The 26,651-nt window shown below is 34.1% G+C and overlaps 1 protein-coding gene and 1 long non-coding RNA gene across 2 annotated transcripts; both read left to right on the forward strand.

Annotated features, from left to right (window-relative positions):
• The first annotated feature begins 304 nt into the window (after positions 1–304).
• LOC150036441 (uncharacterized) lies at positions 305–2,532 on the forward strand. The gene is made up of 7 exons (XM_090313127.1): positions 305–358; positions 416–485; positions 771–876; positions 970–1,335; positions 1,441–1,497; positions 1,841–2,183; positions 2,410–2,532. The coding sequence occupies exons 1-7, from the start codon at positions 305–307 to the stop codon at positions 2,530–2,532; spliced, it is 1,119 nt and encodes a 372-aa protein (XP_090169253.1).
• A 7,289-nt stretch (positions 2,533–9,821) lies between these two features.
• On the forward strand, positions 9,822–26,464 carry LOC150036442 (uncharacterized). Its single transcript, XR_016529051.1, has 4 exons — positions 9,822–9,944; positions 10,127–10,211; positions 25,177–25,312; positions 25,412–26,464. It is a non-coding gene; the product is annotated as an uncharacterized LOC150036442 (long non-coding RNA).
• The last annotated feature ends 187 nt before the right edge of the window (positions 26,465–26,651 follow it).

Raw genomic sequence — 26,651 nt, forward strand, 5'->3', positions numbered from 1 at the left:
GGTCAGGTGGCTAGAGTTAGATGATATGAACACAGCTTTTTTTCATCGTTGTATTCGTTCTTGTCGTAGCTGCAGTGGTTTATTTACAGTCGTGGATGCTAGAGGGACTCGCCAGACGGAGCATGACAGGGTGGCAGAGGTGGCGGTAGAATTCTTTCGGGGTTGCTTAGGGGCCCAACATGTGGGGTATGGGGATCTTACTGCTCGAATTGGGGATATTATGCAGTTCAGCTAGCCCGAGGAGGGGGTGGAGGCACTTGGTCGACAAGTGAGTCGGGAGGAGATTCAAAAGGCTTTATTTTTTATGAAATCTGAGAATGCTCCTGGGCCTGATGGGTTTTCGGTGGATTTTTACAGAGTTGCTTGAAGTGTTGTTGGGGATGATTTCTATGACGTTGTTCTGAATTTTTTTTAGACATGTTACCTGCCTGGTGGAGTTAATTCTACTGTTATTACTCTCATCCCTAAGAGGCAGGGAGCTGAATGTATGGAGGTGTTTCGTCCTATTTCATGTTGCAATGTTGTGTATAAGTGTAACTCAAGGATCTTAGCTTAGAGATTGTGGTTGTGGTTGCCTGATTTCATCAGTGGTAATCAGTTTGCATTTGTTCCGGGTAGGTCAATTTTCGATAACATTTTATTGTGTCAGGAGCTCGTGGGGAGCTATAAGGAGGGCAAAGGGAAGTCGCGTTGTGTGCTAAAGGTAGACCTTTAGAAGGCTTACGATTCGGTGAATTGGGATTTTCTATTTGGGGTGTTATTGGCAATAGGTACGCCCCTTCAGTTTGTTAGTTGGGTGAGGGCTTGTGTTACTTCGCCTAAGTTCTCTGTGATAATTAATGGTTCCCTTGAAGGGTTTTTTCCTGGTAGGAAGAGGTTGAGGCAGGGGGACCTGTTATCTCCCTTTTTGTTTGTGATGGTGATGGAGGTTTTGTCTAGGTTGTTGAATAAACCTCCTGTGTGGTTTAGGTTCCATGATCGGTGTGAACGCGTGGGCATAACTCATTTGGCTTTTGCAGACGATTTGATGATTTTCTGTGCGGCTGAGAAAGATTCTTTGGATTTTTTGAGGCAGGTATTGTCAGAGTTTGTAGAGTTGTCTGGGTTAGTTGCAAATGTTGGGAAGAGTTCCATGTTTGTTGCGGGTGTGGAGGTTGGGGAGGGAGAGGAATTAGCCGTTTATATGAGTGTCTCTCTTGGTTCTTTGCCTGTTAGGTATCTGGGTTTACCTTTATTGGCGGGTCGGTTGAGGGTTGTGGATTGTGCGCCTTTGATACAGAGGATTACAGCTCGTATTAGAAGCTGGGTAGCGAGGTCCCTCTCCTTTGTTGGGAGGTTGTAGCTTGTTAGGTCTATTTTACAATCCTTTCAGGTTTTTTGGTGTAGCATATTCGCGTTGCCTGCGTGTGTAACTCATGAGGTTGATCGTCTGTTACGTAGTTATTTATGGAAGGGTAGTGTGGTGAGCCGGGGTGGTGCACGGTGGCGTGGGATGAGGTATGCCTGCCACTGAGAGAGGGGGGTTGGGTGTGAAGCATATGGCCTATTGGAACCAAGCTGTTATTATGAAGTTGCTCTGGCTTCTCTTAATTAAATCGGGGTCACTATGGGTGGCATGGGTGGAGGAGTATGTTTTGTGTGGGCGGTCGTTGTGGGCTATTCGGAGTGAGGTTGGGAGGTTTTGGTGCTTGAAGGCTATCTTTCGAAGTAGAGATAAATTCAAGCATCTGGTTCGTTTGATCATTGGTGATGGTCGGTCTTGTTTTGTTTGGTGGGATCCTTGACTATCGGGGGGCGCGATTTTGGATTCATACGAGTCTACGGTGGTTCATGATGCAAGGAGTACTTTGGAAGCGCGGTTGTCGGAGTTCTTGGATGGTGAGGGAGGTTGGAGGTGGCCTACAGTGTCTTGGGAACTGCTCGATATATGGGGTCTTATCCAGGCAGTGGGGTCTAGGGTGAGAGGAAAGGATTATTGGGTTTGGGTGCCGGATGCTAGTGGTCGGTTTTCTATCGCTAGTGCTTGGGAGAGTATTCGTCTTCGTCGTCCTAGGGTGTCTTGGGCTGGTATTTTGTGGGCAGGGGGTGGTATTCCGCATCCCTCCTTCTATGCATGGTTAGTAGTGAAGGATAGGTTGGGTACGCGGGATTGGTTGAGGAGTTGGGGTGTTGTCAGAGAGGGGGTATCTTCTGTGTGGGGAAGGTGTGGAGTCGCGGGATCATTTATTTTTTGACCGTGGGTTTGGGAGAGAGGTGTGGTCTAGTGTGTTGCGTTAGTTGAGTTCGACGCATCGGGTGGCTGGTTGGGATGTAGAGTTGAGTTGGTTGTGTTGTGTGGGGCCGAGTAAGGGGGTGCATAGTAAGTTGTTCCGTGTTTACTGGTGTGCGTCCATATATTACATCTGGCAGGAGCATAATCGGCGGCTACATGGTGGTCAACCGAGGTCAGTGTCTGCTCTGGTTCACCTTATGGTCTCTACGGTTCATGCTCGTGCTACTTCTTGGCGGGTTGACCTTCTTGGTCTTATCTAGTGTGTGTACGGTTGTTTTTTCCTTCACGTTGTTCTCTGCTTTACTGTAGCCACTAGTTGGTGGGGTTTCTCTGCCTTGTTTCCTAGTGGTTTGCGAGTTTACGTCTATGTGTTGGTTTTGTTCTAGTCTTATCCTTTTGGTATTGTTGTGGTTTTGTTGCCCTGTCTTTGCTTATGCTTTGATGCCTTGATCTCAGGCTGTGGGATCATCTTTGTTGTTGTATAATAATATCACTTATTCTAAAAAAAAACCTTAAAATAGAGAAAACCGCCCCTGCATGGCTATGTTAACAAGATCTTTAATATTTCGAAAACGAAAACTGCCTAGAATGGGGCACCAAAATACACCATCTTTTTTAACCAATTCAAAAACGTTAAAATCACATTTGTTATTTTTAAAAATTAAAATCATTTCAAAAGTATTTTTAATCATTAAAAATCAAAATTTATAATATAAAAATTATGTTTAAAAATATAAAATTAAACAAGTATGATTCGGAATGATTTTGAACATGATGAAAGTGATCTTAACCACTTGCCAATCAACTTTCGCACTAATTATTTATACACCAATTTGTAATTTAGCATTTTTTTTTTCCTTTGTTGATACAGTTTAATTTTTGACAAATAAAAATGATTAGTGAAGGGATGGAGAAAGAAAAGTGTTTTTCTTTTTGGGGGTTGGAAAATTGAATAGGTGTAAAATTTAGGGGAAGGCTAAGTTGTATTTTTCGGTCAGTTGTTGACAGTTGACGGTCGGTGCTTTGTTACTTGTACGGATATATATATATATATATATATATATATTTCTCTTTTTGGACGATCTTGACTTTTGGGGCTTTCAATTAACTCAGTCGCATCGCATGCAACAAAAATGGATAACGTTTTCTAATTTCTTCCACTTTCATTATTTCCTTTATGGCTTTCATCCAATTAATAATTATTTTGCTGTTGCTCTATCCTTTTCCGTTCACATCTTACCAACCTCATTGCCAAATCTTCTTCCATGTATTTACAAAAATACCTTTTTATTTCCTCTAATATATTACTTTGGTTATTTTCTATAATTTCTTTTTAAAAAATCAAATTTAGTCTCCATAATTTAAAAAATTATCGTAGGCTAGGCTTATTCTGAATATTTTATTAAACGATAAAAACTAAAATCTAATCTTTAAAATCATACTAACCGAATTGTTATATTCTTAGGACCAAAATTTCTAATTTAACTTGGATTTTTTATCACTCAATCTCTTGCAAGGAGGAACTAATGGAGCAAGTTATAAGGTGAAGTTAAGATAGGGGGAATAACAATGCTCATTTGATTTGAACACTGATGGTGTACTAATTGGTCAGTCAATTCAATTTTTAAGGCCGGTTTCATAATTATTTAGATCTTATTTGACAACAATTTGGTTTTTGATTTTTGATTTTTTTATTTTTTAGAATTAAATTTATTTTTTCTTAATTTTTTATGATGAATTGCATATTTCTTAAGTAAAATAGTTATTATTAGCCAAATTCAAAAAACAAAAACAAGTTTTTAAAAACCACAATTTAGGCCTCGTTTGGTAACCATTTAATTTTTTTTTTTTTTTTTTTTTTTGAAAATTAAGCCTATAAACACTATTTCTACTTCTAAATATCTTTCTATACCTTTTACCGATGACTTAAAAATCAAGTCAAAATTTGAAAATTAAAAAAAACAAGCCTCATTTGGTAACCATTTATTTTTTTTTAAAAAAAATTAAGCCTATTTCATCTAATTTTTCACAATGATGTGTATCTTTCTTAAATACAATTGTTGAATGACCAATTTTCAAAAACAAAAACAACTTTTTGAAAGCTATTTTTTTTAGATCTCAAAATTTGGCTTGGTTGTTTAAATCATTGGTAAAAAAAATATAATAAAGGAAGAAAATTGGAAGTGAATATAATGTTATTAGGCTTGATTTTTAAGAACAAAAACAAAAAAACAAAATAGTTATGGTCGTAGCTTTTAAATATTTGTTTTTGGAATTTGGAATTTGGTTAAAAATTCAACGACTGTACTTAATAAATATACAAATCATTATAAGAAATGAGGAGAAAATAGACTTAATTTTCAAAAACTAAAACAATTAAAACCGAAATAGTTACTAAATAGAGTCTTAAATTTTCAAAAAATTTGCTTGATTTTGAAAAATATTGGTAAAACATAGATACTAAGCCAAGAAATTTAGAGTTGGAATGAATATTTATATACTTAATTTTCAAAAACTAAATAGTTACCAAACGAGATCTTAGTTTTTTGTTTTTTAAAAATTTACTAGTAATAACTCACGTGTAATGCATATATCTATGAATTTTATAGTTTATTATTTTGTTTTTTAAAGGTTTAGTGTGAATATTGAGAATTCATTTATATTTATTAATTGTTATCCATGTTGATTAAGTATACTGAAATATCTATACTTTATAATTACTAGTCAAGAAACACGTGTAATGCATGTGAAATCTTATAGTTCTAATTATTTTTTAAATAGTGATTTTTTAGTATATAATAAATAAATATTATACAATTTTGTTTTAGTTAAAAGTTAGATAATGAAACAATTTTTATTTGTATGTTATCATATTATCATTTTTTTTCAAAAAAAAAAAAATATCTAGCACAAAGAGAGAAATTTTGTTATAGTAATTAAATTATCGAATTAATTTGTTAATATTCCAGTATTGTAATCTATATAATACAATTAATTTTATTCTAATGTTCTTATATATCTACCATGAAGTCACACGAAAAGATGCGTTGTTTCACCATATTAATTACTATTTTCATTCAATTGAATCTTTTTTTTTTTTGGTATTTTCTCTAAACTTTTTTACAACTGATTTCTCTCAACTTTAGATCTCATGATTTTTTTTTTTAGAATGTTGATGCAAATATTTAATTCATTTTTCTTTTGCACGTGCGTCACACAGATACATTTGAAGAATCAATGCACCAATTCGATGTGTGTAATCACCTCCACCCTGAACAGATGCATCCAATTGACATCTATTGTATCCTATCTTGAAGAGTTGCATCCTCTCAATGTCAATTGCACTTATTCAAATTAGGCTTTATTTTTTAAATATATAAATTTATTTTATACACTAAAAATTGGAAAAGTCACCATTCACTATCTTTTAGACGGACACCTGCATTTGAAAAGTCACGACCACACGATAAAGGACAATATGGAAATTTAATAAAAATATAAAGGTAAAAAGGATATGTAAAGATTCTCCCTACATATCCCTTTTAATATAGTAGAGATAGAAATATAGGTCAATGGAATCTCTTTCTAAGAAAAAAAAAATGTTGTAAAATTAGCATTAATTACAAAGATTAAAATAAACATACACTTAAACTCAAATAGTCACATTTTTATAAATGAGTCACATTCATATATGAATTGATATACCGATTCAATATGTATAACTATTTGTGTCTAATGAATTGTGTCCTGTCGACATAAGATTGGGTCTCTATTGTCCTAAATCGTTTAATAGACACCAAATGAAAAGTCATGCACAAAAGATGGAACTTGGAGTACAAAGTAGTAATTTACTAAAAATATAGGGGCAAAAAGGGAATGTAAAACTTCTTCCATATTGCCCCTTTTAATAAAGTATAGATATGGATTTTTTGTTTTTTGTTTTTTAAAGAACAAAAATCATATATATTTGGTTATAGTTTTTGCTGCTTTTTTTTTTTTTAACACGTTTGATAATTGTTTTTTATTATCTGTTTTTTTGGGATTTGAAAATAAAAAAGTATTTGATAATTGTGCTTTTGTCTTATGTTTTTTAAAAAACCAAAGTAGGTTTTGATGACTTTTTTAGTTTAATATTTTTTTATAAAAAAATAAAACCAGATTATATTTACAATATTTTCCACCTCATATAATAAATATAAAATTATATCTTAGGTTTTTCTTAATTTTCATATTGATAAAATAATATCGATGTTTTAGATGTAGTGATTAATTATGAGTAAAAAAAAAGACAATAAAATTATAATAAATCTACGAAATAAAAGAAAATAGTTATATTGTATAAGAGCCAATTATAGCTGAAAAAGAAAACAATCAAAACAATTAATTCAAATCCAATAAATTCACACTATTTCCTTAACTTTAAGTTTCAATGTTGTTTAAAAGAACTTTAAGATTTTTTTTTTTTTTTGTTAATTTTCTTTTAAAAAAAAATGAAACAAGAATTGATGTGGAACTAGATTGAAAAGAGAGAGAGAGAGAGAGAGAGAGAGAGAGATTATTTACCATCAAAATTTCAGATAAAAAGTGGAAATCGTTGTTATAAAATGGAAAATAAATAAAAGGAAAAACAGATATTTTGTGCAGTGTAAATTTTTTTTAAAAGTAAAATAAAAAAATAGATTATTGACATTAGTTTTTTTAAAATATTTTTTTTACATCAGTTACTATTCAATTTCATGTGAAAGTTGAAAAATCATGGAAAAAATATATATTTTTAGTTCTTAGGTTTTGGATCTGGTTTTTTTTTTTTTATCTCTTTGTTTCAAAATGTTTTACATTTAGTAGTTTTGAGTTTGGTTTCAACTTAATCTATAAATTTTAAAACAGTGTAATTTTACCCTTGAGATTTGAGTTTTGTTTCAATTTGGTTTTTAGGTTTCTAGATTTTATTCCTTTTCAATCAATGACTTCGACATTTCTTAATTAATTTTAAATAATTATAAAGTAAAATTTTAAATTTAATTTTAAAAGTGATGAAAAAATGAAAATTAATTTTATTTATTTTAAATTTCTTAACATATATTAAGACTAAAGACTGAAAATAAGTACTTAGTGAAAAATCAAGGTTAAAAGTATAAGTTTCAAGGACTAAATTGAAATAAAACTCAAATGTAAAAGGTAAAATTGTAATATTTTGAAATTTAGGGATTAAATTGAAACTAAAATAAAAACTTAAGGACTAAATGTGTAATATTTTAAAGATTAAATAGACACTAGAACCAAAACCTTGGGACCAAAAAGATATTTTTTCCAAAATCACTTTATTATAAAACAATAAAGAAATATTCCTCTAATAACATAAAATAAATATTGGTAAAAAAAAAATTGTAATAAGACTTGAACTTCGACATGCTAAGAACCATGCTAATATCCAAATCACTGGACCACATTATAATAGAAAATGCGTACATTTTAAAAACAATGAAAATCTGTTTGTAAAACAATTTTTTTTGGAAAAAATTTCAAAAATAAAAAAATAAGGAAAATTATTTACACGAAATAGTAAATTTTAATCTTCTTTGATAGAGGCAGATAGAAATTTATATCTGTTTATCAATAATAGAAATTGATAGAAATTTATCATTGATACTATGTAATAAACACGAATAGAAGTCTATCATTATTTGTTTTTTGTTACTTCTGTAAATAGTTTAACATCTTTTCTTGTTTTTGAAATTTTCTAACATTTTAAAAAAGACATTTTTAACGTTGAAAAATAGAAAACCCCAATTGATTATCAAATAGTCCCTAAAATTTTAGGTCTCGTTTTCCTGAGAAAAAAAATGTTTTTCAAAAAACTCATTTTTTTATTTAAATACTTTTAACAAATAAGTTATTTGGAAGAACTTGAAATGTTTGACAACTATTCAAAATAGATTTTGATGTATATTTTAATCAATTTTTATTAAAAATATTTAAATAAAAATGACGGTTTTGAAAAATACTTTTTTTTTTCAAGTGAATCCAAAAAGACCACTAAACTTTATTTGGTAATATTTTTCTTTCTCATTTCTTATTTTCCTCTTATAAAAACGTAATTTTGGTAACTATTTCCCGATTTCTCTTTCTTTTCTTTCGTATCGAAAAGAAAAAGGGGGAAAAAACAATGTTGTTGATTACCTTTCAAAGATATTATAGTACACACCTCAATCAAAATATAATGTTGTCAAAGTCATCTCAACTTGTTTTTAATGTGACACTTCAACTACTTGTACTATGAGCTTTTGTTATGCTCCAAATTTCAATAATCATAGTAACAGTAATCGTAGAGATTTTCTCCTTCATATTCTTCTTTTTAATTCCATCTCTTATTTAAACTTTTAATTTCAGCTTTTACATGTTAATTTTTTTTTCAAGTTTTACTGATACTAACCATTAAAATTCATTAATCTTTTTCGATTTCATTCATTATTTTAAGAAAATTTTGACGAAGATTTCGTTATCGCTAAGACAGCATACTCAATAGAATTTAATAATTGTAATTAAAATATCAAATAAAAATTATAACATGTAATTGTGAAGCATATAAGGTCCAATTATTCAATTTTCTTTTTATATAAAAAAAATATATCACACACACACACATATATATATATTATAAAAACAATAATTAGGACAGTCTATCTTATATCTTTTTTTTAACCTAATAAAAATAAAATAAAATAAAATAAATATTTTTTTTGTCACATGACATCTATTTTATTGAAATGTGTGCAACTAGTTTTTCCTATGATATAAATTAGAACCAAAATCATTGTTTATTGGATCAACGTGCAATGTTAATAAATGTAGGCCAAGGTCTATTTTTCTATATATTTAAAAAAATAAAAAATAAAAAAAGAAGAGAAAAGTCTATTTTCTATAGGTAGCTATCATTTTCAAGCATTAATTATCCACCCTCATAAATTAAAATGTCAAAATTCTGTGAGCCTACGGCCTACAGAAACCTGTCATCTTCATCGAGATTAGACTCCCATTTTAAGATTCATTTCCTTTTCTTTGACGAGTTAGTTGCGTTTCAAATGAAAAGAAAAGACTACATTTATGAATCAAAATATGTATATGAGACAGGAGAATCAAAATTTTAATTTCGAAATCAATTAAACAAACTCATGTCAGTTAGACTATGCTCCCAAACTTAAAAGGGCAAAAACATGACTAAAATATAAATTGTAAAATATATTATAGATCTGTTTAGATTGACTTGAGAAAAAAAATGTTTTTAAAAAAACTTATTTTTATTTATAAAAAAGATTAAAATACACTTGAAAAATTATTTTAAATGATTACTAAATACATTAATTTTTTTAAAATAATTTATTTTTTAAATTAAATATTTAAAAATGTATTTCAAACACATCTATGATAATGTTAACTCATCGCATGTGAGGGGAACTAGTGTAGGGTGTCATTTAAGGCAACATTTTAGGCCTTTATACGGCAAAATTTGGGCCCATAGTGGTGCTAGTTTTCAGGCCCAACCCATTAGTTTACAGAACCAATATTCCAAACTGGCAGTAAAAGCATTCCCGCCCCATTCAAAAGTCTCTCCCTCCGCTGGCTGCATCCGAAATTTTCCTCTACGACGCTGCAATCTCACTGCCAATCTCAGGTTCTCTAACTTTCCTTCTCTTTATTATTCTTCATTTAGGAAAGAATTTTGATGTGTATTTGCTGCTGTCTTACGTTTTTTCTCCTTGCATCTGCTTTATTGTTCTGGATTTTATTGCTTGTTTTGATGATTGGCTTTAATTTCTTATTTTTACTGTTTCCGTCGTATCATCAATGCCGCAGTTGGATATTCATTGTTCTCGGTGAAGACACTCCGAGGATTTATTCTTGAAGATTGAGCGTGAAATTTCACAGGAACGGATCTCTCGTATGTATCTATCTTTTGCGTCTTCATCTTTAACTTCATTGGGCCAATCGAATCTCTTTTCCTTGTTTCATTATTGAGAGTTTGTAAATAATAAATGGCAGAAAAAAGTCAAACTACAAGACTACCCTCTTAACAAATTACAAGACTACCCTTAATACTCCCCCTTGGGATGACCGGTGAATGTCAATCACACTCATCTTAGATAATAATGGAACAAAAACTTTGGATGAGAGAACTTTAGTGAAAATGTATGCAAGTTGTTGATGAGATCGTACAAGTTGCTTCACAATTCCTTTAACCATCTTTTTACGAACAAAATGACAATCTAACTCGATATGCTTCATTCTCTCAAGAAACATAGGGTTAGTAGCAATATGAAGAGTAGCAGCATTATCAGAAAAGATGAGAGCATGAGAAGTTAAAGGAACTTATAACTTAGTAAGTAATTAGGAAATCCGAATAATTTCACAAGTAGTAGCACCATGAACCTTGTATTCAGCTTCAATTGATGATCTAAAGACAGTCATTTGTTTCTTAGCCATCCAAAATACAAGGGAATCACTCATGAACACACAAAAACCAGTTGTGGACTTACAAGAATCCATGTAAGATGCCCAATCAGAATTTGAACAAGCCTTAAAGTTGAAAATTAGTACAAAGGCGAAGAAGAATCCCTTGACCTAGAGAACCCTTCAAATATTGAAGAAGATGATGGACAACATCAAGATGACATTGACGAGGCTGAGAAATATATTGACTAAACTTATGAACTACAAAAACAATATCAGGTTTGGAGATAGTGAGATATAAAAGTTTGTCAATCAAACACCGATAAGCAATTGGACCTTTTAATAAAGGACTATCACCAAGAGACAAGTGCAAATTAGGATCCATGGGACAATTTGAAGGTTTACAAGCCAAAAGACTGGTATCTTTAAGAATTTGTAGAACATAATGTCGTTGAGACATAAACATACCTTGAGAAAAACGTGCAAGTTCACGCCCCAAGAAGTGACAAAGATCCCCCAAATCCTTCTTAAAAGTAGTACTCAAGTGAATTTTAAGATCATAAATAATGTCAACAGAAGCACCTGTCAGTACACTATCATGAACATAAACAAGCAAGCCAACAAATGTGGCTCCAGATCCTCTAATGAAGAGAGAATAATAGACATTGTTTGTATAAAACCAAGAAGTAAGGCATCAAAAGTTTGTCAAACAATTGTCTAGAAGCCTGTTTGAAACCATAGATGTAAAGGAACCGTGAAATTCCAATGCAGAAGCGGGGATAGTTCCCAATTTTAATTTTCATAGAACAAAATTTTACATAACATAATTATGTAAATTACAAAAACTTTACAGCATGCGATTGAAGGGGAAAAAGTAATTAGGGTTTCAAGAAAACTTACCCTTGAAGAACAATTTCTTCTTCGCGAAATTCCCTTTCTAAAATGTTCACGATCAATCACAAACCAAGCACCGCCAATGAGGACACTACCTATATTCTCTATAGGGGAAGAGAATCACAAGAGGTGTGACCTCTATGTTTTAGGAGAGGGAGGAAAGATTTAAAGAGAAGAAATTTTATTCTGTGTGAATCTTGGTTAATGCAAAGAGATTGATTTTTTTTACATCTTTTATGTTTGAAGATGATAGGTCTACTGAAAAAAAAACCACCCACACAACTCACGTAACATTGAGAGAACATAATATATGTTATATCAAAGATAATACATAACTTATAGTTTTTATATTATATCAAATACAATATAACCTGTAGTTTTAACTCTCTCAATCATTTATGGTATTTAATATAAATCATATTTGTACTAAATTTAATTATATGGTTTAATTATATGAATCTCATCCATATTATTAATATTTGAATCATATTCAAATATTTATTTCCTCTCAAATAAACTTTATATTATAATTCATCAAATACATTATATTAATTATATTGTATATAACTAAGCTAAATTAATTATATCACATATAATTAATTCCCTCAATTAATTTGAACAATTCAAATTAATCTAAATTTGATTCTCAATAATCCCTATTGAGCTACAAAGAGGACTTTATGGACCTATAGATTGAAGCTCCAATGGTACTTGAATAATTAATTAAACTCCTTTAATTAAATTAGTTTAATTAAATTATTCAACATCTATTAATTGCCGGTCACTCCACCAAAGACCGACAGTGCACTCTTCCACTACAAATATATTTATGTGTCCATTGGATATAACCATTCAATAGTGCAATAACTATTCACAATCTTTCACTTGTTCTAAAGCTAGTGGGGTTTACAAATATAAAGTACAAACCAGTACAATACATAAAAACAATAAACTAGGGCATATACTATGCGCCCAAGAAAATCTCCTATTTGCTCTAGACTAGATGAGGCATGTCCCGTAAACTTAGACTCTATAAGTGACCCTCAAACACTTTAGTCATGAGAACCTTTGTAAATGGATTAGCAACATTGTGCTCCAAAGCTATCTTTTTAACGATCATGTACCCTTGATGCACAATCTCCCGGATGAGATGATACCCATGCTTTATGTGCTTTCCACGCTTGTGGCTTCAAGGCTCCATGAAATTTTCCACAACACCACTATTATCACAGTAAAGGGTGATAGGCTTTGACATGTCTGGAACAACTTCCAAATCAGTAAAAAATTCCTTAAGCCATACAACTTCTTTGGCAGCTTCCCAAATTGCTACATACTCTGCCTCCATGATAGAGTCAGCAATGCAACTCTGCTTTCTGCTTCTCAGACTACAACTCCTTCATTAAGAGTGAACATTGATCCTAATGTGGATTTCCTAGAATCCCTGTCAGTCTAAAAATTAGAGACAGTGTATCTTGTAAGAATCAAATCCTTAGACTTATACACAAGCACGTAGTCCATCGTTCTCTGAAGATACTTGAGGATGGTTTTAATGGTTGTCTAGTGATCTAATCCTAGATTAGACTGATATTTATTAACTATCATCACTACATAGAAAATGTCATGTCTGGTCATAACATTGCATACATTAGGTTGCCAATAGTCGATACATTGGTGATCCGTCTCATCTCCTCAACTTCTTGAGGTGTTTGAGGACACTGTTTCTTAGACAAGATAATTCCATACCTAAAAAGTAATAAAGCTCTCTTGGAACATCCAATGTTTGACAAGCATCTTGTCAATATATGATGTCTGAGACAAGGCCAGCATTTTATTCTTACGATCCTTAAACAAAATGTCATGTGTAAACGTCACCCGTCAAGTCTGTCCTCTCTTTCTTCTTGTATCTCCCTACAAAAAAGACCTCCCCCACTCCCTCGTCTTCTTCTTTCTTCTTCTATTTCTCAAGCCCTAACCCTACCCGTTTCATTTTTTCCTTGTCATCCGACTATCCTCATCAATTGTTCTTCAAAGCTTTTGAAGTTTTTCACCAGAGCACAATGTTGGATGCTTCAGACAGCCAAAATGTCCCTGAGCTTTGCCAGCAATAGTCTGGTGAGTTCCTTTTCCTCTTCATCTGTTTCCCCTTTACCTCTGTCATTGTCATCTCCACCATCAAAACCCTTTTCCCTATCCAAATCCACTACCATTTCATCTTCTTCCTGAAAAACCACCTCCCAACCCAAGCCATCTGCCCAATCCGTTCCGGAAAAGTCGTCCCAAGATCCGTCCACCTCCTCCAAAGCCCTCACGAAACCTAAACCTTTTGTCTTCAACAACAAAAAATCCTAAGTCCTTAACCCCTTCCAAATTGATGCGGGAGCCTGCGTCCAAAGGTCCTGCCAAACAGTTGCCGCCAACCATTACACCAACATACTGACGCATGAACCCATTCTTGAACACCCGAGAAAAACCCCTAAAGGAACTCTTATACAAAAGTACCTTTGAGCGGAAGTGGATTTTTCCAAAAGCATTATGACAGAATTACCACATTTACATTCACACAAACAGATATGCATCAAAATACTAAATTACCGATATGCTTAGAGATAAATAAAAAGGAGAACAAGTAGACTTACCAGTTGAAGACTCTTTTCGCAGCAAATCTCGCTTTCGCTGGAATGACAAGCTATCGTTCCGCAACACCCAATCGTCTACCACGAACAGTCTTCACATGACCAGACGAAGAAAAAGGGACGACACCACCACTTGGAACCCTCAGTATTCTCGGAGTGAGAATCCAAAGAGTGGGCTCTGTTCGGATTTGGTAGAGGAGAGGAGGAAAAAAGATCGTATACAACGATCAAGCAAGTGGGAGAAAGACTCGTTTATCGTATAGACAAAATGTTTGCTCGTTTAGGTGAAGTATATGATCGTGTAGGAAAAGTCAAGTGATCGTCTATACGATCGTTTAATAAAGTTCGGGCACTAAACGATCGTTTAGTAGAAGATAAGCGATCATTTAGTAAGTAGTGTGCGCGGGTGTAAGCAATTGTTTAGTAAACAACACTATCGTATAGACTCTAATTTACTAAGCGATGACTCTCTAGAATCACAACACACTGTGAACTATTTAAACGTCTCAAAACGATTCTTCATCTTACTCATCAGTTACGAAAACAGAAGAGACGTCGACCAATTATCCCATAACTGTCCAATTAATAAATAATGAATATAATCACATTATATAGATAACCTATGGTTTAATATCATATATTAACCATAATATTTTTCCTCCACTAGATATAAATCATATTTATATTCAATTTCCTCCAAATTAATATATCTAATACATAAAGTCAATTATATCATATATAATTAATTAGTTCAATTATATCATATATAATCGAACTCCCTCTTGTCAATTTGAACATTTCAAACTGACCAAAAAACTGATTCTCAACTGGTATCCAAGCTACCAACGGGACCTTATGGACCTATGGCTCGAAGCTCCAACGGTACGTGAATAACTGACTAAACTCTTTAGCCATGATATTCATCATCCGTTAACTGCCAAGCATTCCACTAAAGACCGACAGTTGAACTCTTCTTACAACAAATATATTTCTTTGTCCATTGGATATAACCAATCATCAGTATGATAACCCTTCACAAATGCTCAAGTACAACTAGGCTAATTTACCATTTCGCCCCTGTAGTTACATCTTACTCTCTAAGTACCACTGATCCCTCTAATGAACAGTACAACATAGTCCTACTATGTGTGAACACCTCTCAGGGCATTAAAATGTATGTGGCGCCACATCGTTCAAGCCCCAGGATCAACCCTTAAGGGAGCAATCTATCTACTTACCCCTGTTTTGGGGAAGGAGTGAACTCCATCTTATGTAGCTGAGTTCCCAGCTCCCAAATCAGACGAATCCCCAAAGTGGTAGGTTTGAGTCGGAGCTCTGGCCACTCGCACCCAAACAAATCAAAGAACCGCCCTCAATGGTAGGAGTTCCCAACTTACTCAAGATTGAGGTCATGTTACCTATGGTCATCCTAGTGAAGTAAAGTCTTTATCATGAACGGAGTTATATGACGAGACGTTAACACTTCGTGGTCAGGTCTTATACAAACTCTTTGTATAGGACGCCCCCACTCGTATATCTCCTACACGAATGACCAGGATCAGACCATCTGTGACAAGCCACAACACTTATAACTATTCCATAAAGCAGGCCGCATCCGTAGCGTTACTAGGATAAGGTTTCCCTCCTATATCCATATACTACAGACCATTTTGGTTATCACTTAAGACATGATCCACTTGTATGTCACCACATACATGCTTAAGTTACATAAAGACAACCAGGGATTTTAAGTTTATTGGTTTGTGGTAAAGAAAATAAAACATCCAAATGTGCAAAGTCAAGAAGTGAAGTAAATATCATATATTATACATCACAAGTGTTCGTACAAACTGTTTACAAACTACAGGACATGAGACTTTAGGGCATCAACCCCAACAATCTCCCACTTGTCCTAAAGCGAAATGGGGTGTACAAAAACAAGTACAAAACAATAAATTAGGGCATAAAAACCTAGTATAATAAAATCTCCCACTTGCCCTAGTCCAGCCACGAGCGGTCCCGTAGACTCATGCTCTGAAGGTGACCTTGAGAGCCCTCGTAAACGGGTTAGCAACGTTGTGCTCTAAGACTATCTTCGTGACGATCACGTATCTTCGATGCACTATCTTGCGGATCAGATGATACTTTCGCTCTATGTGTTCGCCGCGCCTGTGACTCCTGGGCTCCTTGGAGTTCACCACAGCACCACTATTGTCACAATAGAGGGTGATGAACCAAGACATATCTGGAACAACTTCCAGCTCTGTCAAGAATTTCTTGAGCCAGACGGCCTCCTTAGCAGCTTCACAAGCTTCTACGTACTCGGCCTCCATCGTGGAGTCGACGATGTACCCCTGCTTAGTACTCTGCCATACTACAGCTCCTCCGTTAAGAGTAAAAACTGACCCTGAAGTGAACTTCCGAGAGTCCTTATCAGTCTAAAAGTTAGAATCCGTGTACCCAGTAAGGATCAAATCCCTAGACCCATACACGAGCATGTAGTCCCTCATTCTCCGAAGATACTTGAGAACATAATATATGTTATATCAAAGATAACACATAACTAATAGTTTTTATATTATATCAAATACAATATAACATATAGTTTTAACTCTCTCAATTATTTATGGTATTTAATATAAATCATATTTGTACTAAATATAATTATATGGCTTAATTATATGAATCTCATCCATATTATTAATATTTGAATCATATTCAAATATTTATTTCCTCTCAAATAAACTTTATATTATAATTCATTAAATTCATTATATTAATTATATCGTATATAATTAAGTTAAATTAATTATATCACATATAATTAATTCCCTCAATTAATTTGAACAATTCAAATTAATCTAAATTTGATTCTCAATAATCTCTATTGAGGACCTATAGATTGAAACTTCAATGGTACTTGAATAATTAATTAAACTCCTTTAAATAAATTAGTTTAAATGAATTATTCAACATCTATTAACTGCCGGTCACTCCACCAAAGATCGACAGTGCACTCTTCGCACTATAGCTATATTTATGTGTCCATTGGATATAACCAGTCAATAGTGCAATAACCCTTCACAATCTTTCACTTGTTCTAAAGCTAGTGGGGTTTACAAATATAAAGTACAAACCAGTACAATACATAAAAACAATAAACTAGGGCATATACTATGCGCCTAGGAAAATCTCCCATTTTCTCTAGACTAGATGAGGCATGTCCCATAGACTTAGACTCTACAAGTGACCCTCAAACACTTTAGTCATGAGAACCTTTGTAAATGGATTAGCAACACTGTGCTCCAAAGCTATCTTTGTAACGATCACGTACCCTCGATACACAATCTTCCGGATGAGATGATACTCATGCTTTATGTGCTTTCCACGCTTGTGGCTTCAAGGCTCCATGAAATTTTCCACAACACCACTATTATCACAGTAAATGGTGATAGGATTTGACATGTCTGGAACAACTTCCAAATTAGTAAAAACTTCCTTAAGCCATACAACTTCTTTAACAGCTTCACAAGTCGCTACAAACTTTGCCTCCATGATAGAGTCAGCAATGCAACTCTGCTTTCTTCTTCTCAGACTACAACATTGATCCTGATGTGGATTTCCTAGAATCCCTGTCAGTCTGAAAATGAGAGTCAGTGTATCTTGTAAGGATCAAATCTGTAGACTTATACACAAACATGTAGTCCCTTGTTCTCTAAAGATACTTAAGGATAGTTTTAAGGGTTGTCTAGTGATTTAATCCTAGATTAGACTGATATTTATTGACTATCACCACTGCATAGCAAATGTCACGTCTGGTCATAACATTGCATACATTAGGTTACCAACAGTCGATACATAGACAAAGGTTCTCAAGCATTAGGTGAAGTATACGTAGACAAAGGTTCTTAAGCAAGTGGGAAAAAGACTCGTCTATCATATAGACAAAATGATTGATCATTTAAGTGAAGTATACGATCGTGTAGGAAAAGTTAAGCGATCCTCTATATGATCGTTTAGTAAAGCTCGGGTACTAAATGATCGTTTAGTAGAAGATAAGCAATCATTTAGTAAGTAGCGTGCGCGGGTGTAAGTGATTGTTTAGTAAACAACACTATCATATAGACTCTGATTTACTAAGCGATAACTCTCTAGAATCGCAACACACCGTGAGTTATTTAAACGTCTCAAAACGATTCTTCATCTCACTCATCATTTACGAAAACAGAAGAGACGTCGGCGAATTATCCCATAACTGTCCAATTAATAAATAATAAATATAATCACATTATATTCATAACCTATGGTTTAATATCATATATTAACCGTAGTATTTTTCCTCCACTAGATATAAATCATATTTATATCCAATTTCCTCCAAATTAATGTATCTCATAAATAAAGTCAATTATATCATATATAATCAAACTCCCTCTTGTCAATTTGTACATTTCAAACTGACCCAAAAACTGATTCTCAACTGGTATCCAAGCTATCAAAGGGACCGTATGGACCTATGGTTTGAAGCTCCAACGGTACATGAATAACTGACTAAACTCTTTAGCCACGATAACCATCATCCATTAACTGCCAAGCATTCCACTAAAGACCGACAGCTGAACTCTTCTTACCACATATATATTTCTATGTCCATTGGATATAACCAATCATCAGTACAATGACCCTTCACAAATGCTCGTAAATACAACTGGGATAATTTACCATTTCCCCCTGTAGTTATATCTTACTCTTTAAGTACCACTTATCCCTCTAATGAACAGTACAATATAGTCCTACTATGTGTGAACACCTCTCGAGCCATGAAAAGTTGTGTGGCACCACATTGTTCAAGCCCCAGAATCAACCCTTAAGAGAGTAATCTATCTACTTACACATGTTTTGGGGAATGAGTGAACTCCATCTTATGTAGCTGAGTTCCCAGCTCCCAAATCAGACGAATCCCCAAAGTGGTAGGTTTGAGTCGGAGCTCTGGCCACTCGCACCCAAACAAATCAAAGAACCGCCCTCAATGGCAGGAGTTCCCAACTTACTCAAGATTGAGGTCATGTTACCTATGGTCATCCTAGTGAAGTAAAGTCTTTATCATGAACGGAGTGACAAGACGTTAACACTTCGTGGTCAGGTCTTATACAAACTCTTTGTATAGGACGCCCCCACTCGTATATCTCCTACACGAATGACCAGGATCAGACCATCTGTGACAAGCCACAACACTTATAACTATTCCATAAAGCAGGCCGCATCCGTAGAGTTACTAGGATAAGGTTTCCCTCCTATATCCATATACTACAGACCATTTTGGTTATCACTTAAGACATGATCCACTTATATGTCACCACATACATGCTTAAGTTACATAAAGACAACCAGGGATTTTAAGTTTATTGGTTTGTGGTAAAGAAAATAAAACATCCAAATGTGCAAAGTCAAGAAGTGAAGTAAATATCATATATTATACATCACAAGTGTTCGTACAAACTGTTTACAAACTATAGGACATGAGACTTTAGGGCATCAACCCCAACAATCTCCCACTTGTCCTAAAGCGAAATGGGGTGTACAAAAACAAGTACAAAACAATAAATTAGGGCATAAAAACCTAGTATAATAAAATCTCCCACTTGCCCTAGTCCAGCCACGAGCGGTCCCGTAGACTCATGCTCTGAAGGTGACCTTGAGAGGTCTCGTAAACGGGTTAGCAACGTTGTGCTCTAAGACTATCTTCGTGACGATCACGTATCTTCAATGCACTATCTTGCGGATCAGATGATACTTTCGCTCTATGTGTTCGCCGCGCCTGTGACTCCTGGGCTCCTTGGAGTTCGCCACAGCACCACTATTGTCACAATAGAGGGTGATGAGCCAAGACATATCTGGAACAACTTCCAGCTCTATCAAGAATTTCCTGAGCCAGACGGTCTCCTTAGCAGCTTCACAAGCTGCTACGTACTCAGCTTCCATCGTGGACTCGACGATGTACCCCTGCTTAGTGCTCTGTCATACTACAGCTCCTCTGTTAAGAGTAAAAACTGACCCTGAAGTGAACTTTCGAGAGTCCTTATCAGTTTGAAAGTCAGAATCCGTGTACCCAGTAAGGATCAAATCCCTAAACCCATACATGAGCATGTAGTCCCTCATTCTCTAAAGATACTTAAGGATGTTCTTAACTGCAGTCCAGTGACCCTGACCTGGGTTAGACTGATACCTACTGACTATTTCCATAGCATAGCAGATGTCTGGCCTAGTGCAGAGCATTGTATACATCAAACTGCCAACGGAAGATGCATATGGGACCCGTCTCATCTCCTTAACCTCTTGAGGCGTCTTAGGACACATGTTCTTAGACAAAGTGACTCCATGCCTGAATGGCAGTAGGCCCTTTTTGGAATCCTGCATCAAGTACTTAAGCAGGATCTTGTCAATATACGATGCCTGAGACAGCGTTAGCACTATGTTCTTACGATCCTGAAAGATTTGTATACCCAAAACAAACTGAGCCTCTCCCAAATCTCTCATTTGGAATTGGGTCTCTAAATAGTTATTAACTGCAATCAGTAGACCTATATCATTCCTGATGAGTAGTATATCGTCTACATACAACACTAAGAAAACTATTGAACTATTGACGATCTTCTTGTAAACACAAGGTTCATCAACGTTTTGGTTAAAGTATATGATTTGATCGTAGTATCAAGCCGAATATTCCAAGATCGAGACGTCTGTTTTAGCCCATAAATGGACCGATTCAGTTTGTAAACTTTTTTCTCTTGACCTTGGGTAACGAATCCTTCGGGTTGCACCATGTAAATGGTCTCCTCAAGATTGCTATTCAGAAAAGCCGTCTTGACGTCCATTTTCCAAATCTCATAATTATAATAAGTGGCAATGGACAGGAGAATACGGGTCAATTTTAACATGGCAACAGGTGAGAAAGTCTCCTCATAGTCGACTCCCTCCACCTGGGTAAAACCCTTTGCTACAAGTCGAGCTTCGAAGGTTTGCACCTTCCTATCAGCACCCCGTTTGCGCTTGTAGAGATCCATTTACAACCTATAGGTCTTACCCCATCAGGCTGATTTACAAGATCCCATACTGAGATGAAGTACATCAACTCCATCTCGAGATTCATGGCTTTGACCCATTCATCTCGATCAACATCCTCCATTGCTTTTTGATAAGACAACGGATCCTCAACGTCGCCATCTACCACCATAGCTAGGATTTCTGTGAAACCCAGATAGCGATTAGGCGGGTTCGTAACCCTCCCACTGCGTCAAGGTTCCCTCAACTCGTGAGGCGGAATCAACCTACCAGATGAACTATCATCAACAACTCTTGCTGATGAAGCAGGCTCTTCAACAACTTTTGTTGAAGTTTCAGTAGTTTCATTGGAAAGCTCACGTAACACGACTTTACTACGTGGACTGTGCTCTCTGATATGATTCTCCTCTAGGAGAGTAGCATTCTTGGAAACAAATACCATGTTTTCGAACGAATCATAAAAGTAACCCCTCGTGTACCTTTGGGGTAGCCTACAAAGAGGCACAACCTCGACCGTGGTTCCAACTTCTTGGGATTTGCCTCAAGCACATGTGTTGGACAACCCCATATGCAGAAATGATGTAAACTAGCTTTATGCCCATTCCACAACTCAAGAGGTGTCTCGCAACACTCTTGGAAGGAACACAGTTGAGTATGTATACTGCATTCTCCATTGCGAAACCCCAAAATGAGTCTGGTAAGGAAGTGTAACTCATCATCGAACGAACCATGTCACACAAGGTTCTGTTTTTCCTCTACATTACATCATTCTGCTGAGGTGTACCTAGCGTTGAGAGTTGGGAAACGATTTCAAGTTCTAATAAATAGTCCCGGAACTCTGAATCCAAAAACTCTCCACCTCAATCTGATCAAAGTGTTTTAATCCGTCTATCCAAAGCATTCTCAACTTCAGCCTTGAATACTTTGAACTTTTCAAAAGATTCAGACTTTCGTTGCACCAGATAAACATACCCATATCTAGAGTAATCATCCGTAAAACTGATAAAGTACTCATAGCCTCCTCGAACTCGCACATTCATAAGACCTCCTCGAGTCCCTTGACCTAAGCAGTCAAGATCAATCTCCTGCCTGGAAGACTCCTTGTAGTGGTTTCACTCCAATTTCTCCAGGGACGTCTTCTACTCCATCTTTACTTTAATTCATGTTTGTTATTATCAAAATATTAATTAATTAATTAGTTTGATATTAAGGGCCAAAAAGCCAACAATCTCCACTTTTTATGATGACAAACAACCCAAGAAAAATGAAATCAAAAGTGGTGTGTAATATGAAATATGTACTTGATGCACAATCAACACATATACATAATTTCAATTAACTTGAAAACAATGAATATATTCAATAGTAACATAATTTCATTTTTTTAGGGAAATTATTTCAAATGGTAAAACTGTTGAAAATATTTACAAGATATAGCAAAATTTTAGTACTATAAATGATAGACACTGATAAACACGGATAGACTTCTATCAGTGTCTATCAGTGATATTGATAGTGTCTATCATTGTCTATCATTGTCTATCATTGATATTCTAAAGTTTTGCTATATTTTGTAAATATTTTAATTTATTTTTCTATATTTAAAAAGAGTCCTTTTTTTATTGTCTCTCCCCCTTTTGGAATCAATAAAAAAGAATAGATAAGAAAAATAAACAAAGACATGAAAGTTCTTTAAAATATGAACACATAATTTTGCATATTTCTTCTCCTATCAACATGCCTTCTTAGAATAAGCAACATTGTAACTTCAAGAGGCATCATAAGAAATTTTAAGAACAATTTCACAAATTTCTCCCCCTTTTGAAATCAATTGAACACTTCCTTTTAATAAGGAATAAAAAGACATTTAGCACATATCAACTTGAGGGTAGAAATATCAAATAAAATTTTAAAATACATTTTTACTCCAAAGATTACTCACCCTAAAAAAATAAACAGTAAGCATGAGAGAGACTCACAATAAAAAAGGGACATGGGAATCAATTTCATTCAAACATGAAATTCATTTATAAAAAGTGTATAACTCCCCCTTAAAACAAGCACTCCGTTTCTAATAAAAAAAAAAACAAATATTATGAAATAAACATCGTTGTTGAAAAACAAATGATACCAATAATCGCAAAGTCAAATTAGCAAATCAATATAAACATTATATCAACATATCCAATTTTGAGCAAACATGTTAATAGGAGATGAAGAAAGTAAAACAATTCAATAACTGCTCTCCCTATGGAAAAGAATTTAAGTTTTCAAAACAACATGCTCAATGATCCATTCTTTTCAACATAGGACAAATAAAATACTTAAAATTATTTTCATTCAACCATAGAATATGCATAACTTCATGCTCAAAGGCATTTAAGAAAAACTCTAATCAATTTCATTCAAAGGATAATCAACATATTTCAAACTCAATATCTTTTTAACTCAAAACTTTTCAAGAAAAACACCATGGATAGAGTAAACATCTAATTGGTCAAAAAGGCAAATAATAAGCAAAATAGATAAATGCCAAATAGATAGATATACATTCAATTCTCATGTCATTAAATCCAAACTTTTAAAAAGAACATTCAAGAGATTTAATCTTCATAAAGATACTAGAAGAATAATTACCTCAATAATAAAAAAAATATAAAGTTACCGAAAAAGCTATTTTCTTCTGTTAGATTCAAGCAAGCCATAAAAATTGCTCCAAATGAATTAATTTGTCACTGAAAGTCCAAGCAACAATTGCTTCTTGAATTACATCTACAAATAAACCTCATCCAAAAGATTTTGGTACCCATTATTTGGGTTCTTCATTGTTAGTGAGCAAAGATTTTGGAACTCATTTAAATTTAGTTCCAATATTACTAGGATTCATTCTTGACAAATAACAAATATCAATTTTATGACCAATTTTACCACAAGAATAACTTCAATGTTAGGCAAAATTTTCTTTTTAACTAATTGATTTTGTACCTTATTTCTATTCAAGGAATTCTTTCTAAGAGCATTTTTCAATTCAAAATAATTTTGTCTAATATGACCTTTAACTTCACAAAAATGACAAACATACACAAATTTTTATTTTATATGCAAATCTCTAACATTTACATGTTTAGGCACAAATTTAACACTTTACATACATTTAGAATTTTCATGAAAATGTTTAGGCACAAAATTTGATTTTTCATGCATAGATCTACCTTTTTCATGACATAAAATCCATATTTTGGTCTAACATGAATTTGTTTAGGCATAGAATTTGATTTTTCATGAATGTTTCTAATACTTTCATGCTTTGACACAAATTTAATTTCAATAAATTAGGCACATCTGATGAGACATTTTGAGACATAGAGGGAGTGGCCTTAACAAAAGTAATACACTTAGAAGAAGAAGTATATACTTTTTTTTCAAATCATTTTTTTTTTAAATCCAACAAAAAGTAAAAACTCATCATGTGTCCAATTAGCCATTAGACATAAACATAAAATAATATTATATTTTTTTTTTCTTTTTTAAATTTATTTTCATTTTAAACCAATCCAAAAATCAAAAGTTCACCATGTGTCATTCCTCTTATGTTCCAAGTGGCACCTTTCAATTGACCCACTTTGATGAAAAAAAATCTATCACATCGTCAATTCGGGATTTTTCCGTTAAACTTGTTTCGGCTATATCTTCTTCGTTTGAGCTCCGATTCAAGTGATTCAAAATGCATTGGAATAATTATTTCGAGTTCTATGTAATAGACATTTCAAACACTCAAATTGTTAATAAATTAATTCAGGTTTGTTATCATCAATCCATTAATTAATTAATTAGTTTGAGATTAAGAGTCAAAAAGCAAAGATGCAGGTTATGCACACGACATCAAACAAGGGAAGCTTGAACCATGGGCAAAAAGATGCATCTTCTTGGGTTATCCTCAAAGAGTTAAGGGTTACAAATTATGGTCACTTGAAGCCGGTGATAATAAATGTATGATCAGCAGGTATGTAACTTTTAATAAGGCTTCTATGCCCTGGAAAGAGCCTAAAAGTTTCGAAACTCAGAATCCTCCTGATTCCTTTGAAATTGAACTTGGTTCTAGAAATACAAGTATTGAAGAAGTTGTGTTAGAACCTGAAGGAGCTACCGAAGCTCACTTCCCTGCTGAAGAAACATCTGAACAAGTAGAATCTTTGCCAGAGGAAGATGATCAAGTTGTTTCGGATCCTCAATCCACTTGAGACCAGCCTCTACATGGGTATCAGTTGACCAGGGATAGAGAAAGAAGGGTTATTCCTCCTCCATCTCGGTATGATTACTCTAACCTCGTTGGTTATGCTTTGAATTGTGTGGATTATAGTGATGTGTCCAAAACAAATAACTATAAAAGGCTTTAAAGTCTGAACATTCTGAGAAATGGATCGAGGCTATGCAGCTTGAAATTGATTCTCTTCATAAGAACAGTAAATGGATTTTAGTTGAAAAAACTCTGCTTCAGAAGATTGTAGATTGCAAATGGGTTTTCAAATTAAAACCAGGAATTACACACTCTAACAAACCTAGGTTTAAGGCAAGGTTGGTAGCTAAGGGATACACACAAGAAGAGGGTGTTGACTACACTGAAATTTTTTTCCCAGTTGTGAGACACCTCTATTTGAATCTTGTTATCCTTGGTCACTCTGATTCGGTAAAGGAAGGTTTATGGTTGCAAGGTCCTATTTCAGAACTGATATCTTCAAAGTGTGAAGTAAAGATCTTCTGTAATAGTCAAATTGCCTCGTCCTTGTCAAAGAATCCAACCTTCCACAATCGAACCAAACATACTGATGTGCGGTTTCACTTCAACAGAGATATGAACGAAAAGAAGATTTCACTTGCTAAGGTTCATGCGACTCAAAACCCAGCTGACATGTTTACGAAGGTTCTGAATGGTGACAGGTTTATCTTCCTTCATGACATGCTGAAGCTTGGGTTGGCTAACAGACATTCTGTTAGCATTGTTTCAAAGAGCTGTGTTTTTTCATATTGCATCCGTTAAGAGGGTGAATTGTTATTTTTGGGAATTAATACAGCTCAGCATTTGTGTGACTCGTGGTAATTATCAGAACTTGGGTTAACTAACTTTAATTACTATCAAACTCGGGTTATCGTTATTCATCCAACTCACGAAATTACTACTTGAACTCTCTAGCTTTGGAGGTATTTTGGTGAGCGAGCAAGTTTTGTTCATCTTGCTGAGGGATTGTTCTCATTATAGTTACTCTCTCCCTCCTTGAAGTTAAATGAAATTCTATGGCTCTCTAATTCACAGTAGATGTAGACATCATGTCCAACCACTATAA

This window comes from Benincasa hispida, chromosome 4, assembly GCF_027475165.1.
Source record: "Benincasa hispida cultivar pf3 chromosome 4, pf3_genome.v1.1, whole genome shotgun sequence".
NCBI lineage: Eukaryota > Viridiplantae > Streptophyta > Magnoliopsida > Cucurbitales > Cucurbitaceae > Benincasa > Benincasa hispida.